General features: G+C 53.7%; 2 protein-coding genes across 4 annotated transcripts; both read right to left on the reverse strand.

Annotated features, from left to right (window-relative positions):
* Positions 1-13: 13 nt before the first annotated feature.
* On the reverse strand, positions 14-13,385 carry SLC16A4 (solute carrier family 16 member 4). 3 transcript variants are annotated; one of them, XM_075442833.1, is made up of 9 exons: positions 13,156-13,385; positions 12,528-12,634; positions 10,758-10,890; positions 10,042-10,185; positions 9,145-9,306; positions 8,061-8,609; positions 6,535-6,746; positions 5,586-5,679; positions 14-588 (listed from the first exon to the last, which is right to left on the reverse strand). In XM_075442833.1, the coding sequence occupies exons 1-9, from the start codon at positions 13,169-13,171 to the stop codon at positions 434-436; spliced, it is 1,572 nt and encodes a 523-aa protein (XP_075298948.1). In that variant the 5' UTR covers positions 13,172-13,385; the 3' UTR covers positions 14-433. The 3 variants fall into 3 exon arrangements, with proteins under 3 accessions (XP_075298948.1, XP_075298949.1, XP_075298950.1); XM_075442834.1 differs by lacking the exon at positions 12,528-12,634; XM_075442835.1 differs by lacking the exon at positions 8,061-8,609.
* Positions 13,386-14,893: 1,508 nt separating this feature from the next.
* On the reverse strand, positions 14,894-16,844 carry LAMTOR5 (late endosomal/lysosomal adaptor, MAPK and MTOR activator 5). The gene is made up of 4 exons (XM_075442845.1): positions 16,694-16,844; positions 16,454-16,515; positions 15,796-15,913; positions 14,894-15,289 (listed from the first exon to the last, which is right to left on the reverse strand). Exons 1-4 carry the CDS (start codon positions 16,726-16,728, stop codon positions 15,229-15,231), a joined length of 276 nt encoding a protein of 91 aa, XP_075298960.1. The 5' UTR covers positions 16,729-16,844; the 3' UTR covers positions 14,894-15,228.
* Between the last annotated feature and the right edge of the window lie 315 nt (positions 16,845-17,159).

Here is a 17,159-nt window from a genome sequence, read left to right on the forward strand (position 1 = left end):
TGTGCTTTGGCACTTTTGAGGTCCTTGGCTGCCTCAGCCCGAGAGGTGAGTCAGCTTTGCTCTCTGGCGGCGGCTGGGAAAGCTGGAGGGGCGGCTCTGATAGCGAGCTGTCGGACGGACCGCGGGGGGTTAAATCTGAGAGACAGAAAGACACGGCTCGGGAGCAAAGTCAGAGTGAAACCGTGTCCATCTGGGCCGTGGGCCTCATTTTTTCCCTTCAAATAATGCTTTACACTGTGTATTTCTCAGATGGCTTTAATCACACATGCAGGAGAAATATCTAGAGATACGAACTGTGAATCTGTCATCTAAAAATTCCTGTTTTCATTTTCGCTGCGGTTGATGTTTCCCGGTACAGAAGGTCTGTGCCAGCGATCGCTTTCTGATCGTGGATGCAAAGATCATCCTTTAAAATTTCCACCGCAGAATCGCTTCAGCCGAGCCTGGGGCTGTTGTTCAGGTTGGCTTTTTTTAGCTTCCATTTCTGGGCCGAAGGCTCAAAGAAGAAAGAAATAGGTGAGATGAGACCACAGGCTCCAGCGAAGAGGAAGGAGCAGACATACGTCTGGGTGTAGTCATACAGCCACCCTGCAGGAGGAAAGATTGTTATTAGAGCCGTTGGATTTTTCTCACTGAAAAAAAATGATTTTTGGGAGGTGGGCGGGAAGCAAAGGATGAATGTTCTCATTTAAGAATTCCTCAGATATTTTCTTTAAGTGATCTTAACTCTTTGTGTGCCTGCTGCTGTGCAGTGTTTGCGTGGGCAGTCGGGACTCCTGCCGTTGGTGTAACAGGCAGACTCATAGGTCCTGCTTCCCAGGGCTAACTTCTCCTTGGAGTGGACATGGCTTTTAATTTGATTGAATTTAATCCCTGGCTTTTTTTCTTTGTTTAAACAAGCAGGCCAAAAGTAGCTGCTGCAGCAGATGGAAGAGCCCATCGGACTAATGAGCTGACTTGCATGTGGTGGTGTTTGCAACATCTGGGCTGCAAACGCCAGATTCTCCAGCCCTGCCTTCTTGTGAGCAGACCCGACTGAACGCAACCTGTCTAATATGAGAGATGCCAGGCCAGGAGCTTGACGGGAACTTGCTTAGCAGGAGCTTTGTGAGCACTTAAAAGGAAAACCCACATTGCATAAAGACTCAGGAATCTGTAAGGGCGTGGGTCGCCTTTTAAAATGACCTCAAAGCATTTTCTTTAGTTATGGCATATCATCTCGTGTCTGGACAATCATTTTAAAGGTGGATAGTTCCTCTGTTTGAATCTAAAGTATGCAAAGTGATAGGAATTGCTGCTGCACGTAATGAAGCTGGGCTTGTTCAGCCTGGAGAAGAGAAGGTTGAGAGGGGACCTTAGAAATGCCTCTAAATATCTGCAGGGTGGGTGTCAGGAGGCCGGGGCCAGGCTCTTTCCAGTGGTGCCCAGCGACAGGACAAGGGGCAACGGGCACAAACTGAAGCAGAGGAAGCTCCAGCTGAAGATGAAGAAGAACTTCTTCCCTCTGAGGGTGACAGAGCCCTGGCCCAGGCTGCCCAGGGAGGCTGTGGAGTCTCCTTCTCTGGAGATATTCCAGCCCCGCCTGGCCGCGGTGCTGTGCAGCCTGCTCTGGGTGACCCTGCTTGGGCAGGGGGTTGGGCTGGGTGACCCACAGAGGGCCCTGCCAGCCCCTGCCATGCTGGGAGTCTGAGATTCTGTGAAAACCTTAATGTACTCCTAAATCTGGCATGGGACAGTTGGGTGCCTGAGGTGGTTAGCAGCTGAGCCAGATCTGCTGCTGGTGTAAAATGCAGTTCCTCTAGTGACATCTGTGGACTTGCGTGATTTACACAAATGGCAGATCTGGCCCAAATTTGGGATTCTTCAGAGCAGCTCTGGTTAGGAAGGGAAGTCGTAGAGTCCCCAGAGACCCAGATCTTGGCTGCGCAGGAGTGTTGGTGCTGCGGTTATCTGCGAGTGCCACGGCTCTGAGAGGGGAAGGAATGAAATTTGGGGATCTGTGACAAACCCAAGGTGCTAACATTTTCCTTGCTGTAGATTTACACGGCCGCAGGAGGGTTTTATGAAAGAGAGGAAAGGCTGAAGATGGCTTTGCTTTACCCTGGTTTCAGTTTCTGTTGGCTCGTGCCTTTCTTGGGGGGGGAGGGGGGGGGTTCAGCTCTGTTTTTTTTCTCAGGGATATCGGGTGAGCCGTGGAGCTTGCTGTCAGAAAGGAGGATCCTGTGGCGCTGGACTTGGTGACGTGGGTGGCTCTCCCAGGACCCGTATGTTTTTGTAGAGTGGTTTATTCTCGAAGATGGGATCTGTTTTTGCTGTCAAAGTCTGTGGGATGTGGACAGGAGAAGGGATGTCAAGGTGGTCGTTTGGGAGATGTACACAACAGAATGCTCCAGTTGTGGAGCTCTGATTTACTTAAATTCTTTTTTTAAATATCCTTCAGGATATTTAAAATTTTTTTGTTTGTTTTTTTTTCTATAAGCTCTACTCAGTGCTGAAAGACCAGCATTGCCTCCTCGCTGTCAGCACAGCGATCACCTTCCACCGCATGACACCCAGCCTCTTAAAGCACCTCCGGTGTTTGTGCCCCATCCAGGAAAAAAAAATCGTTCCCGCTGCAGAAAGCAGAAGTAGAAGCTCATGGTGTGCAAACTCCAGCAAAGCAGCAGTTTTGTAAGCAATGCCGGTAAATCCCTGGCACCGAAGTGATCCGAACTAAACATCCCCGGCACTTTCTCGTGCTGCAGGCTGTGGCCAGGCTGTTTCAACTGTGCTGCCATTCTGTGATCAGAAAATCTGTTTATTCCCGATGCCCTAAGTAGCAATAGCTACTGTGAAGGTAGAACTTCAGTGAAAGCACCTAAATGTGTGTGCTAGCACAGCTTTCAGCTGACCCCCATCCTCTCCCCTTTCACCACCCAAATGTGCTGGGGCTGGAGTTTTTGTGTGCTGGTTGCTGGAATCAGTTTTGTAATCTCGAATGATGTGGTTTAGTTTTTTCTTTTGCAGTTTGAGTTACTGATTGGTACTGCTTGTGGAAAGAAAAGATACTCTTCTCTCCTGAGCTCGCTTGTGGCTTGCCAAAATAATGTTTGTTCTGTTTCAGTTTTCTTTTTTTTCAGTGTGGCAGAAGCACCCCGCAGTGCTGGTGGATGAGGAGCTGCGAAGGAGCCTTCAAACCTTTCACCTGGGGCTTTTGGTTGGGCCAGCTGCCTCTGGGTTTAAGGGCTTTGAGTTAAACAGATTGGCAGGTAAGTCACCTATTCGTTGCATTGCAATTGGGCTTTGTTCTAGTATGCAAAATAAGCATTTTCGCCTTTGCGGTTCTTGTTATGCCTGGGCTTTCACTGCATTAGAAATTCTGGAGTTTGATAAAATTGTTAAAGTCAAGGTCTAGGGAGCTCAGCAGCAGTCAGAGGCACTAAACTCCAGGGTCTCGCAAGGCATTTAAATCTTGTTCTGTAAGGAGCAGATGCTTCTGGACGCTTAATCAGTAGCTCCTGGTCATACTCGGTTTTCATGCTTAATAAGCTGTGCTGGAAGAGAAGATTGCAGAATTTATCTTGGATCACAAACCTCAATCCTGAACTCTGAATTGTTTCCCTCTCACTCTGCCTACAGTGAGACGGATCAGCGAGAGTTTGGCTTCTTGGCTTTATTTGGCCTTTATTTATCCCACCAGTATTAAGAAGACTGATTTCTGTCGAAGGCTTTTTGCAGGAAACCTGCTTGCTTTACAAAATCTAGAAGCGTTCACTGTGGTGAGCGCTTTCTGAAAGCAAAAGGCTTCCCATTAGTGAAAATAGATTGGAAGCGGATGAAAGCGCAACCACTATCTTCGCATGTATGATGCATGGAGGAGAGAGCGCCAAATTATTCAGCTCTTTTCCTACCGTATGTTACTGTGTCGGGGAATTTGCTGCGATGGTTGTACAGGGATTGCTTTCTGGTGGACGTACATCTTGTATCAGCAGAAGAGATCTCAGCTGATGTAAGCTGTGTATCACCCTGACAGTGTAAAGCACGCTGTCAATGAAACGCGTTAGTTGCTCCAAATTGCATCCGTACACAGAGTTTTACCCACCTAGAAATATTGATTAGGGAAATCAATTTTTTTTTTTTTTTTCACCTGCTTGCGGTACAGCAGCGTTGCTAAAACTTTGCAGCGTGGAGCTGGTATTTGCAGGCTCCGTGGCAGCTTCGAGCGAAGTGCCTCTGCAGGCACGGGGCAGCTGAGAGCAGAGGGCAGGGAGCAAGAAATGAAGAGCAGGTTGCCAGGTTTTATTCAGGATACACTTGCTAGGTGAGGGACAGGCCATTGGTCACGCTGGTGTTTGACCTTGCAGCTTTCTCTAGTTTGCGTGCGCGTGAGGACCTGGGAAGAGCTCAGATCCTGGTTCCAGCTGTGAGGTGTGGCTGAAGGGTCATCAGGGAAAGGAAGAGCTTTGTCCTGGCCAAGATGTTTGGAGGAGAACAAGTCCCTTGCTCGTAAGCAAAGACTGGAGAGGTTTCTAAGCACTTGGAATCTGCCAGATACTCAAAACTGCCTTGGTTTTCTGGCAGCAGGAGAAGAGAAAAAGGCTTTTCATCCTCCTTATCTTTGGGCCCAGGAGCTCTTGCGGCTGAGCTGTGTAATCTTCTTCAAAACAAGAGATTACTGCGACTTCTCCTTATGGTTCAGTGCCTCTGCTTGGTGGGACTGCTGCTGAGCCCGTCCCTGCTTTCCCTTCCTCTCCTTGTCTCCCCTCCAGTCCCTTGGGATTGCGGCTGAGCCCGTCCCTGCTTTCCCTTCCTCTCCTGATCCGAGGGCTGGAGCACCTCTCCTATGAGGACAGGCTGAGAGAGTTGGGCTTGTTCAGCCTGGAGAAGAGAAGGCCGCGGGGAGACCTGATTGCAGCCTTTCAGTACTTAAAGGGAGCCTATAGGAAAGATGGGGACAATCTTTTTAGTAGAGACAGCAGTGACAGGATGAGGGGTAACGGTTTTAAACTAAAACAGGGTAGGTTTAGGCTGGATATAAGGAAGAAATTCTTTACAATGAGGGTTGTGAAACACTGGAACGGGTTGCCCGGAGAGGTAGTGGAGGCCCCATCCCTGGAAACATTCAAGACCAGGTTGGACAGGGCTCTGAGCACCCTGATCCAGTTAGCGGTGTCCCTGCTCGCTGCGGGGGGGTTGGACTAGATGGCCTCTAGGGGTCCCTTCCGACCCAAGACTTTCTATGATTCTATGATTCCTTGTCTCCCCTCCCATCCCTCTCTTCCAAGTTCAGCGTTACAATGCCCTGTTGGGGCTAAAATCCATGGTAACATAGTTGTTACTCTGCTGCTGTGGTCAGGGTTAAAATGTGTGTGTGGGGTTTAGCCTCCTTTTTTCCACGCAGCTTTTTTCCAAACTGCTAGTTGGGTGTTGCAAATTCACGAGCAAAATAGTGCCTGTGTATAAAGATAAATCTCTGAAACATGGTGGTTTTTTCCACTTGGACAGAAAAACCATCCTTGGACGCATATGGGTAGGAGTGAAGCAGCAGCATGTTTTGTGGCTGGATGTCTGCGGTGGGTATATGTTACACGTGATGTGAGAGTTACCTGCTAGAGGAGGTCCGCCGATGGCCGCTATCCCAGCGAAGAAGGCAGCAAACCCCAAGTAGCTGTGGAGTTGTTGCACGCCCACTAGATCTACCTGTTTGTAGAACCAAAGGGATAATTATTGGTTGAGTTCATGTGCAACCACAAGAGTTGTTGTGGTTTGTTGTTTTTTTTTCTGGGGAGTTTCCTCTTCAGCTGCAGCTTTGGAAGGACTTTGCACCCACAGCCTGGAATCCGCTCGCCTCCTGAAGGCCGGCGTGGAAATTACTGGGACGCGAGATGCTTTGCTGTGTAGGCATCTCCCGAAACTAGGAACGCTGCTAAGACTTTGAGGAAGGTGTTTTAAACTCTGAATTCCCAGAAAGAAACCCCAAATTATAACGATGCCTCCCTATCCGGATCCTGCTGTACCTGGTCTGTGCGTGTTATAGATATGTTGTCCATAATATATATCCATATATATAATATACACCATAATATATGGTGTCCCTGCCTGTGGCAGGGGTTTGGAACTAGGTGATCTACAAGGTCCTTTCCAACCCAAACCATCCTGTGATTCCGTGATGATTCTGGGATTGGGAGCAGATATGCACAACCCGCTGCCTTAGCGTTGGGAAGTGAAGGGATTCATCCTGATTCCTATGAGCTGGAGCAGTCTCCTTCAGAACGCAGGACATGGAAGGCAATTAGCAGGGCAAGGTCATTAAAAATCTGCGATAAACTCCCAGTGCTTCTGTTGCATCTGGGCTGTGGATACCGATAAGTGGGTTGGAGAGGAGATTTGGGGCTCTCCAGTGGCTCCGACTGGGAAGGCTGGAGGGGAGAGCCCTCTCGCGCGGGTCTGCAACAGCCCAGGGTAATTCAGCTTTATGAGAAAGGGTTTTGGATGATTTTGGAATACTGTTGGGAATGCCGCATACTACATTTTTTAATGAAATATCCTACTCACCAGCACAGGGAGGACGAGAGCCATGAAGCCACCGCAGAAAACAGCGAAGGCCACGGCGTAGGTCAGGAGCAACGGGAAGGTGGTGGCCAGAGGACAGAGCAGGTTCGTGATGCCGCTGAGGACAAGGTAAGCCACGTGGTAGTGATACTTCTTGGTCCAGTTCTGGTCGGCGACCCAACCCGAGAGCAGCTGGCTGACCGTCTCCGTGATGCCTGGGGGGAAGAGGAGTTCACCAGAGCCTCAGAGACTTGATTTTGTTTGTTGTTTTTTTTTTTGCTATTTTGCACTGCGTTGCTCTGAAACGCATCCCGATTCCACCTGCCGCTCGCTGTGAGGACGTGACCACACAGGGCTGAGATGCCGGGAAGTTGCAGGAACGCATTTTTAGGCTGTTGTAAAATTCATGCCTTTTTTTTTTTTCCTTTACCTCGGTGCCTGCTATTGCCAAGTGCCTGTGGGTGCACCAAAGTGGTCTGTAAAAATTCAATTAGGGGCTGTGCACTCAGCAGAAAACTCTGAAATGCCCTTCAGTAAAAATTAGGAAGATGAGTTTGCTGTTGGATCTCTTTTTCAAGACAGAGAAAAAGCAGAATATTAAGAAGAAATATGCTTGTAAGATTTTAATTTTTATAAAGAAGCGAAGAAGGACAGAAGACCAGCATTTTTTTAAAGGCTCAGCAAACTTTTGGTGCCTGGTTTTTACATTTTTTGATATGTTTTCGTGAACTAAAGATCAGAGGAGTACCCGCTGTCAGCTAATATCTTGCTGGCCTCTGTGTCCCTCCTACTCTTAATTCAAAATGTCACATTAATTCCTGTGCTCTCCTTCAAGATTCCTTGACAGCATACATCATTTCTAAATATTATACAGCAGTGTAGAAGTAAAATTTATTTTTGTACAATAAAATATTTTATGATGACTGGGGTTGCAGCCACTTTCTTAACCCGATGCGACTTCAGCGTTAATCCCTGCTGATAATCAGGCACGCTTTTGTTTTTTAGGGGGTTGTGGGTTGTTTTTATCCCCCCCTTTGAGGGGAGTGTGCCAAATCCAAATGGCTAGATCCAAGCTGATGTTGGTTTTTCCTCCCCCAGTACTGAATTTGTCTCTCTCTGCACGCATTCCTGGGTGAAACTGGAGGCCTTTGAGTGGCGAGTGACTGGGTTTCTGTGGCTGGTGGGTTTAAGCAAAGCAGAGGCTGTGGTGGGAAGGCTTGAGGAGGACAGATAGCACCTCTGTAATTGGAAACTTGTGTTTGTTCGGAGCAGCGAGGGTGGGGGATCATCTAGCTTAGGCTGAGAGAACCACCCACCATCTGAGAGCGGCTTTGTACATGTACAGAAGGCGACGCTATTTATATGGAGGAAGGGTGAGGGCTGTGAGCTAAACCTCTTCCATGAAGATTTATTCTAGGACATATTTGGGACTATTTCTGGCAAGGTTTGTGTTGCATTTCTTTCCTATTTTGGTATCACTGCAATTAAAAATGGGTTTAAAAGATTTTTTTTGTTGTTGTTTTGCCTACCAGCCACTGAGATGAGGTAAGAGGCATCCATGCTGCTTATGCCCAGCGTCCTGGCTCTTGCTACCAGGTGGAAGGTGGGCACGAAGTAGGCCAAGTGGCTGAACAAAAAAGACCACGTGAAAATGCAGAAGATGGGATCCTTCAGTGGGGAGAAGTCGAGGAGAGGCTGTGAATTTTCTTTTTCGGTCGGTGGAAGGGATTTGTACCTTCCCTTGGCCTCGGTGGCTATTTCTGGTGAGCAGCTCTTCAGGGGGGGTTTCTCAAGCCTTTCCAAAGCCACAGTGTTTACTGGGCCAGAGACGTCTCTGCCATGGGATGGCGTGACTCCCTCTGCACTGGGAAGGTCCTGTGCCCTGCCAAGCTGTGTTTCCCTGGGAGCGGTTTCATCCGAGCATCCATTGAGGGTTTCTGAATCCTTCTTTGCCGTTGAAGACCTGTGGTCCTGGTCTTTAGCAGAGAAGCGTTGGGGTGGCTGGGTGCTGACGGGTCGCAGCAGCATGCTGGAAGGCACGAGGTTTAACATGATGCCTCCAAAAATCAGGAGAGTACCTGGGGGAAGACAGAAGATGCTTTTTGCTTGGCGTGGGAAGGGAGGAGCAGTAGGAAATGATCTTTCTAGGACAGGACGTAGTTTGTATTGAACATGGAGAGAGCTCTGTTGGAAGGAGGAGGTGTCTTACGGGAGCTTTTATTGCTGGTTTTCTAGCTGGACGTCCCTTTAGCTGTGATGCACACAACAAATCCAGAGCTACCTCTAGGATTTGGCAGGTTTTTTTGTTTTCCCTCATTAAAAGTCCATTACACGTGATGCACCTTCAGGATGGCCTGAAACAGTGTAGTAAGAGCAGGGATTTTCAGTTTTCATTTTGGTTTCTGAGATCTCTGTTTTGACTCTTGACTTAACTTTAATGACTGATTAAGTATTTAATCATTAACAAAATGTCCCCAAACTATCCTAGAAGAGGCAGAGTTGTTCCTCAGTGCATCTAATTTTAATTTTTTTAAAAATCGTCTTATCCTGCCCGGATATCCTCAAACACCGTCTGAACGCTGATGAATTTGGAGAAACGGGAGATGCGCTCACCTTGCCAGCCATAAAAATCGATGAGAAATTGAGTGAACGGCGCAATTAGAAATGTCAGGCCCATCCCGGCGCGGGCGATGGCGTTGGAGAAAGCCAGCCGTGTCCTGCAGCGCTTGGCCGTCATCACCGCAGCCGCCTGGTAGAGGCAGGCGAACCCCATACCTGGGGGAAGGGGAGAAAGAAGATGTCCGTGCCCAAAAAGTGACTGCTTCACGTTGTGAGCTTTAGGGATTCAGAGTCATGCCATCCCAAGCTCGTTGTCCCCATAGCGGAGCTGCTCTGCAGGGTTCCTGAGCTGAAAGTGGGGGGCCTTTTGCTGTTGCAGTCAGTGGAGAGTGAGATGTCATGCGTGGTATTTAGTATCTGGGGTTTCTGAGGCTGTGTGCTCTTAGTAGGGGATTTTAAAAGGGCAGGATTTGTGTTGGGTCCAGAAAAAAGGCCAGGCTGGTTGCGTCTAGCATGTTGAAACTGATATTTTGTGCTCCTGATGGGGCCAAACTCTTTTCAGTGTTGCTCAGCGACAGGACAAGGGGCAACGGGCACAAACTGAAGCAGAGGAAGCTCCAGCTGAAGATGAGGAAGAGCTTCTTCCTTCTGAGGGTGACGGAGCCCTGGCCCAGGCTGCCCAGGGAGGCTGTGGAGTCTCCTTCTCTGGAGATATTCCAGCCCCCCCTGGCCGCGGTGCTGTGCAGCCTGCTCTGGGTGACCCTGCTTGGGCAGGGGGTTGGGCTGGGTGACCCACAGAGGGCCCTGCCAACCCCCAACATTCTGTGATTCTGTGAAGCTTTGGGGATGCTTTAGTGTGAAAGGAACTGCCTGGTTTAACGTTGAAGGAGCTGCTTTTACTCATCGCGTGCCGGAAAATCTCTGCCCGACCGTGAGTCGCAGGCTGCTCACCCAGGAGAAGTCCCATGGAGACGCAGAGGAAGGGGACGCTGGTGGCCTGCGTGCTCAGCAAGCAGCCCCCTCCGACCAAGCCAGCCCCGATGATGGAGGTCGCCCGCTCTCCCAGCCTCCTGCAGACCACGGCCACGAGCGGGGCTGGAAGGGAAAGGAGGGAGAAATCTTGGGGTGAAGGTGCCAAGTGCTGCTTTGCAGGGCTTGGGCACTTGTATTGGGGTCATGGCATGGGGTGCCCCGGTGCGTGGCTGTGTGCCGCGCTGGGAGGGAGGCGGTGACAAGAAATTCGGGGTGGGTTAAGATCCAGAGGAGCAGCCAAGAGACCTCACCTCGTCCCCTGGGAGCTGGGGGAATGGGGCAGGGGAAGGAGACAAAGCCCAAACTTTCAGATGTCCTGAGCCTGCTTCCTAACCCACCCCACGCGTGGCAGCTGCCAGTTACGCAGCAGCTGGCTTGCCCAGAGGCAATAATATTGGTGTTGGGGCTGAGGCTTTGCTCCGAATGCGTATGATAAACCTGCTACAGCGAGGCATCGTGACACACGTGGTCCTTGGACCGTGCTCCTGCTAAGGCACGTGTGGGTACCAGCCGTGTCCAGCTTCCAGCAGCCTGGGATGGAAATCGGATCCGCAGAGCAGCCTCAGTGCCCCGTGTAGCAAAGCGGGGGGGCTTGAGGGTGAAGGGCTGCCCCATCCTCACGGGTGCCAGCTCACCTCCTAAGAAGCGCAGGGAGGACATGATGGAGCCGATCCAGCTGACGCGCTCGGAGGAGCCCCCCACCTCCTCCTGGAAAGCCACGAAGAAAATCCCAAAGGTCTTCAGCATCCCCATCACAAGGACGTTGACCTGAAGCAGACGGAGGTGAGATGCCACAGGGGTCAGGGAAAGCTTCTGCTTCTGCTCCTGCTTTTCTTGTATGGGTAATTTGTGTTTGGGGAGAAACAAACTGGGACACGTTAACTGGTTTAGTGTGTGTTGGGGAGTGTCAGCAGGGCGAACTGGTGGTGGCCACACTGCGGTTTATTAATAGACCCTCAAAAAACCTGTGCCAACTGGCTTGTCCAGAGAAAAGGAAGAAAATAACATTAGAGCCTGACTCTTGTTAGGGTTTTTTTGCTCTGTAAGTGATTTTTAATACTAAAAAATAATCTGAATAGGTTTGAGCACTCTGAGTGATCACTAGGAGTTGGCGAGGTGTTGAGCGGAGCAGGGATGGACGTTAGCCACTGCGGTTTCCCAGGCCTGCCCTGCCATGGGGGCAAAGGACAGTTTGTGTCTTTAATTTTAACTCCCCCCACCCCCTCCTCCCCGGTAGCAGGAGGGGATTAATGATTGGCAGCGAGTTACTGTGGATGGAGTGGAGCGGGGGAAAGCTTTCCTGCGCTTCCCAGCTTTCCTGGCTGGGGGATGGCGTTGTCTTCATCACCGATGGGTAGATGGTGTGTGCTGTTAAAGCCTGTAGCACAGAGAATGAGTGCCTTTAAGCGGTGTTGAGGTGCTGGGTCCTCCCGAGAGAGCGTGACTGAGCGTGTGTGCGCTTGTGCCCTGAGCTGCTCCTGCAGTCCATCCCTGGGGACCCATCTCGGATCAAATCCTCTGCTGGCCCAGGGTGGGATCTCACCCTGACCGAAGTTACAAGACACCCCAAGGTTCTCCTCCCCCTCTACTCTGCCCTGGTGAGGCCCCGTCTGCAGTGCTGCGTCCAGTGCTGGGCTCCCCAGTTCAAGAAAGATGAGGAGCTACTGGAGACAGTCCAGCGGAGGGCTATGAGGATGAGGAGGGGACTGGAGCATCTCTCCTAAGAGGAGAGGCTGAGGGAGCTGGGCTTGTTCAGCCTGGAGAAGAGAAGGCTGAGAGGGGACCTTAGAAATGCCTCTAAATATCTGCAGGGTGGGGGTCAGGAGGACGGGGCCAGACTCTTTCCAGTGGTGTCCAGTGACAGGACAAGGGACAACGGGCACAAACTGAAGCAGAGGAAGCTCCAGCTGAAGATGAGGAAGAACTTCTTCCCTCTGAGGGTGACGGAGCCCTGGCCCAGGCTGCCCAGGGAGGCTGTGGAGTCTCCTTCTCTGGAGATATTCCAGCCCCGCCTGGACGCGGTGCTGTGCAGCCTGCTCTGGGTGACCCTGCTTGGGCAGGGGGTTGGGCTGGGTGACCCACAGAGGTCCCTGCCAACCCCCAACATTCTGTGATTCTGTGACACCCCATCTGACCGTCCCAAGCTGCCTTTTGGCCCTGGGCAGCAGGCTGGGCCCCCTCAGTTACACCACTGAGATGTTTTCAGGTGACCTTGCTTGGGGGAAGGTGCATGTTGGTGCTCAGCCTGCAGTGAAATGGGTGATGGCGACCGTGCAGCAAAGCACGGCTGATTTTTGCCCTTAGCTCGGTGGGATCAGCCTGTCCCATCCTCTGCTCCCTGTGAGACTCGGCTTTCTCCCAGCCCCAGCTGCAGGAGGGTGTAGGTGAATTTGTTCTCTGCTTACCAGGAAGAAGTGAAAGACCACTCCCCATGCCCACCCTCTGTCCGCAGCTGCGGCGCCTGGGCTCTTCCCGGCTGCCGGAGCCTCCGGCTCTTCCTCCTTCCTTTCCCCTGGAAGTGAGAATTTCAGAACACATCAACACCTCGCTCCGTTGCTGTTTGGATTCAAAAACTGCTCCCATGAGGGCAATCAGCTGCCTGTGAGCCCTTGGCTGCTCATGAGGTAGGCACCAGTGTTTCACATTCAGCTTGCGAAAGCTTTTGAGGGTGGGCGAAGCTTTTGCCAACAGATGTGAGGTTGCACATGATCGCTGCCTGCAACCAGTTTAATGTCCTTTCTCTTTCCCACCAAATTACTGTGACCGCTGAAGTTTTAAGGGATTTTAAGTGACAAGCACCTTACTGCCGCTATAGAGCAGCTCATTTAGTTTGTGCCAGAAGCTGGGGGGACACCGTCTATCTGTATCCATCTGTGAGCTCCAGCGGGAAGCTCTCCCTTCCCCATCCTTCTCTGCTCGTCCCCGTCCCTCCTCTCGCCCATCCCATGCCTCTGGCAGCGGCAGGATCCTGCCCGAGGGAGCAGCTGGAACCCCAGAGCGGTCAGGGCTGATGAACCTGAGACTTTTCCTTACCACTCTGCTGCCTCATGCTGGCAAATCCTCCCTGAAACGGCCGGTGGCAAAGACGAATTGTTTCTTCATTTGCTCCAGAGACTAAATCCTCCCTTCCTGACGTGGCACCCCAAAGTCTGGTCCTTCATTCGCCTCCGGTGAGGATGACTGTGTCCGTCGTTCCTGACGAGCCCCGAAGCGGGACATGGAGCCCTGTGAGCGCTGGGGCTGGGTGGACAGAGCCCGTCCTCCTCCTCCTCGGAGGCAGAGCCCGGCTTGCAGGGCCCCAAGGCCAGGAGTCCCTCCCCTTCCCCAGCCGGGAGAGGAAACCCAGGGCTTTCGGAGCAGAAATCCTGTTGGGCGGAAAGAGGACGGGAAGCCTGCGAGGGTTATAGCTCCAGGCAAAGCCCTGGCTCTTGCCAGGCGTTGAGCGGAGCAGGGTGGCAATGGACTGAAGCCAAGCCTGGGGTGCTGGCAGCTGCAGAGGAGCGGAGCCCCGGCCCTGCCTGTCCCGCCTGCACTGCCTCTGTGCACGGCTCTTGGCCTGGGAAACTGCGTCCCTTAAGAGGGGATAGTCTGGAAGGCTTTAGGTTTTCCAGCCAAGATGCTCGGCAGCTGGAGCGGAGCAGCCGTGCCGCCGCTGGTAGCTGAGCAGGATTTGACTTGGCTCCGTGCCTCTATTGTAAATACTCCCGGGTAAATACAGCCCTCACGCGTCCTCCCCCCGTTTCGGGTGACCTGTCACCCCAATCGGCGTTCCTGAAGTCAGATAAAATTCTGGGAGCGTGATACCTGTCTCTGCTCCCCTCCCTTGGCAGAGAAGGCGATGCTTTACCTTGCTGTAGGTGCCCAGCACAGAGGTGTATCGGAGCCTACGGAAGAACTTTCCCCATAGCAGGGCTTGTGATATGTGCATTAAGCTTTTATTTAAGTGGATTGGTTTTTGCAGTGAGTATGGTTTAAGGGCTGAAGGATGGGGGGCTTGGCAGGCGGGGCCCTGGGGGGTGCTGGCAGCGGCAGCAGTGCCTGGTGCGGTGTCTGTACTGGGAGCTGTCGGATGGCCGGGAGGAAACGCTCCGGCTCGAGCTGCTCCCAGGGTGAGGGGAGAACAGGGACCCTCCGACACCCCCGCAGAGCTCCGACACCACACCAACTCCAGCTGCCCAGGCCGGGTCGTTCCGCAGAATTAACCCTGACCTTGACAGGCAGCTCATCCCTCCTGCCCCTTCCTGGGAACGTCGCTGACAAGCGGAGCTGCTCCTAGCAGTGAAGTCAAAGCAGCGTGAATGTCGCCTCACCCCTGACCCAGCCCGCTTTGTTCGCTCGTGCTCTGCAGGGCAGCTGCTTTTCACCCCCTCACGCACGGGAAGCATCCGCGTGCAGCAGATTATTTTCAAGCCTTTCCGCAGGGTTGTTTCCTGCACCATTTCAAATGCTCAGATCTGGCTTTGTGAGGACGCTGTCAGGATCCATTTACAGCTCACACGGGGACCGGGCAGCGCCAGCTCGTAGAGGTTTGAACTTCAATCCAAGGCACGGTAAGCAAACAATTCTCACACAGAACGTTTAACTAGAGGAGGCTAAACATTTCCTAGGAGAAATTCCTCTGGAAGTGTTTGTGCCTTTTCTACTGGAGGAGCCTCCATTAATTCCAGTCTTTGTGCACTGCTCCCTTTCTCTAGAGAAATGCTAAGGAAGAAGGGACTGGGGGAAGTTACCTAACTTGGCCCTGGAAACAAGACAAAGCGATGGGCAACAGTTTTCACAGCAGGAGCAGAGAGAAGCAAAGACCTGTTTTTGCAGGTCGTTTATTATTTCTCCAACAAATAAGGCCACACACACACATACACCTTGTAGCATCTGATCGTTACATGAGCCCAGTGAGTGACCCACGTTTCATCCTCAGCAGCATGAGTGCTAAAGTGTGAGTCGGAGACCCCGATAGCCACGCAGGAGCCGTTAAGTGGAGAGGGAGAGCCTTCAGCCCAGGTTTGGTACTGTGAGCACGTTCTGCGCTGGAGCAGCAGAGGAGAGTGGTTGTCCAGTGAGGAGGAGCCGGAGGTGGGAGCGGAGCGCTGCGCAGGTTCCTGGGGGTCAGGATGCCAGCTTGTGCACTGCTACAGTGATGCTGTCGTGCTTCTGGATCATGATATTCCTAGAAGGAGAAAGTGCGGAGGCAGGTGAGAAGCCAGCTGTGACGAGGAGGAGCTGATGGGGGTGGGGAGCTGCACAGGGGTATCGCTCGGTGGCTGCAGCAACCCCGAGCTCTGCGCTAGAGCTGTCGGTCGCTGCATCTCTTCTGCCTGCTCCCAGCAAGAGCGCTGGAGAAGCCTTTGCCTACCACACTGACTGGCTACAGCACAGGCTTCATTATGCGTGGGGATCCCAAGTGTGGAGGAAGGAAGGAGCTGCAGTAGCCACCACCCCCTGACAGGTTTCCTACTGCTTTTATAGTTCGTGCTCCTCGAGGTCTCACTAATCTAATGAATTCGCATGCTTAGGGCAGCGACTGCCTTCAGAGATGGGGCTTCCTCCATGTCTGCCAGCTCAGCTCAAGCTGAGGAGAGCTGCTTCAGGGATCTGACTCCACGGTGAGCGCCAGGGCTGGGGGGGAACAGGCAAACAGAATGGAAAGACAGCAGCCCCGGGCTGGGAACTCACCCGCTGTCCGACTCCAGGCACACCACGGGCGTATCGGTCGGGTCGGAGGTGAGCTTGGCTGCCTGCTGGGCGAGGACGGAGATGACGCCGGCGTGCTCGTCCGAGAGGGTTCCTCGGCCTGCAAGAGGTGGGTGACGCTGGCTGAAGCCCCCCGCATGCTGTGAAGGGGCTTTGTGTGAGCAGCCTCCCCCCAAAGCGCGACCCTCAAACCCCCGAAAAACCTGGGTTGAGGTGGGAAGAAGCACTGGCTCCGCTCTCCTCCAGTGTCTGGGGGAAACCACGGGGCAGGGGGGTGCCAGAGGGACCCCCAAAAGGGGACGGGAGAGGGAAGGCTGCAGCAGGGCCGGGCCCGCTGCCCCCAAACAGGGAAGACTCCCGCAGGGCAGGGCCCCCCCCCCCCACCTCAGGCCGGGGTCTCCGGCCCTTCCCCCCCTCCCCGCTCCCAGGCCGGGGTCTCCGGCTCTCCCCCCCCTCCCCGCTCCCACGCCGGGGTCTCCGGCCCTTCCCCCCCTCCCCGCTCCCAGGCCGGGGTCTCCGGCCCTCCCCCCCCCCCCCGCTCCCAGGCCGCGGTCTCTGGCTCTGCCCCACTCCACCCCCCCCACCCTCCCCCGGCCGGGGTCTCCGGCCCTGCCGCCCCCCGCCGTGCCCGGTTACTCACAGCCCAGGTTGAGCCCCTGCGAGTCGGTGCAGAGGACGCCCACCACGGCCGGGCTCTTCATGCTGCGGGGGGGGGGGGGGAGATAGCGGCGGTCAGCGCCGGGCCGGGCCCGCACCGCCCCCGCCGGGCCCAGGCCCGGCTCCCTGCCTTGCCTCCCCCCTGCCACCCGCGGCCCCGGGGGGGCACGGCCGGCCCTGACCCGGTCCCCCCCCGGTTCCTCCCGGTCCCCCCGGCCCGTACGTGTCCTCCAGGTGCTGCTCCAGCGTCCCCTCCATGCCGCCGGGCCCAAGCGCCCCCCGCTTCCGCCCTACCGCGGGCCGCTCCTGGCAGTGGCGTCGCCCACGTGACCTCGCGGGGACGGCGGCGCCGCGGGGCCAAAAGGCCTCGCTGAGCGAAGGCCCCAGCCTCTCTGGGGGTAACGCGGGGCGCACCCCAAACCTTTCCCGACCCTCTGCCCCTGTGCCCCGGCCCTGCGAGCTCCCCGCGGCTCCGTGCAGCGAAGCGACCTCCATAACCTCACGCATGCGCTGATCTGGGGAGGTTTTGGTTGCAAATCCAGGTCCCGCACCCCCCTCGCCCCCCAAAATGGGCGTCCCGGTTGCGGTTCTTGGGGTTCTTTTCCTCCTTTTTCTCCACCTTGGTGCTCCCCAACGCGGTTTGTTTGCGTTTCCCTCCCTCCCCGCGGCACCACTCAGAATTGCACAGC

This window comes from Opisthocomus hoazin, chromosome 25 (genome assembly GCF_030867145.1).
Source record: "Opisthocomus hoazin isolate bOpiHoa1 chromosome 25, bOpiHoa1.hap1, whole genome shotgun sequence".
In the NCBI taxonomy this organism is placed as follows: Eukaryota; Metazoa; Chordata; class Aves; order Opisthocomiformes; family Opisthocomidae; genus Opisthocomus; species Opisthocomus hoazin.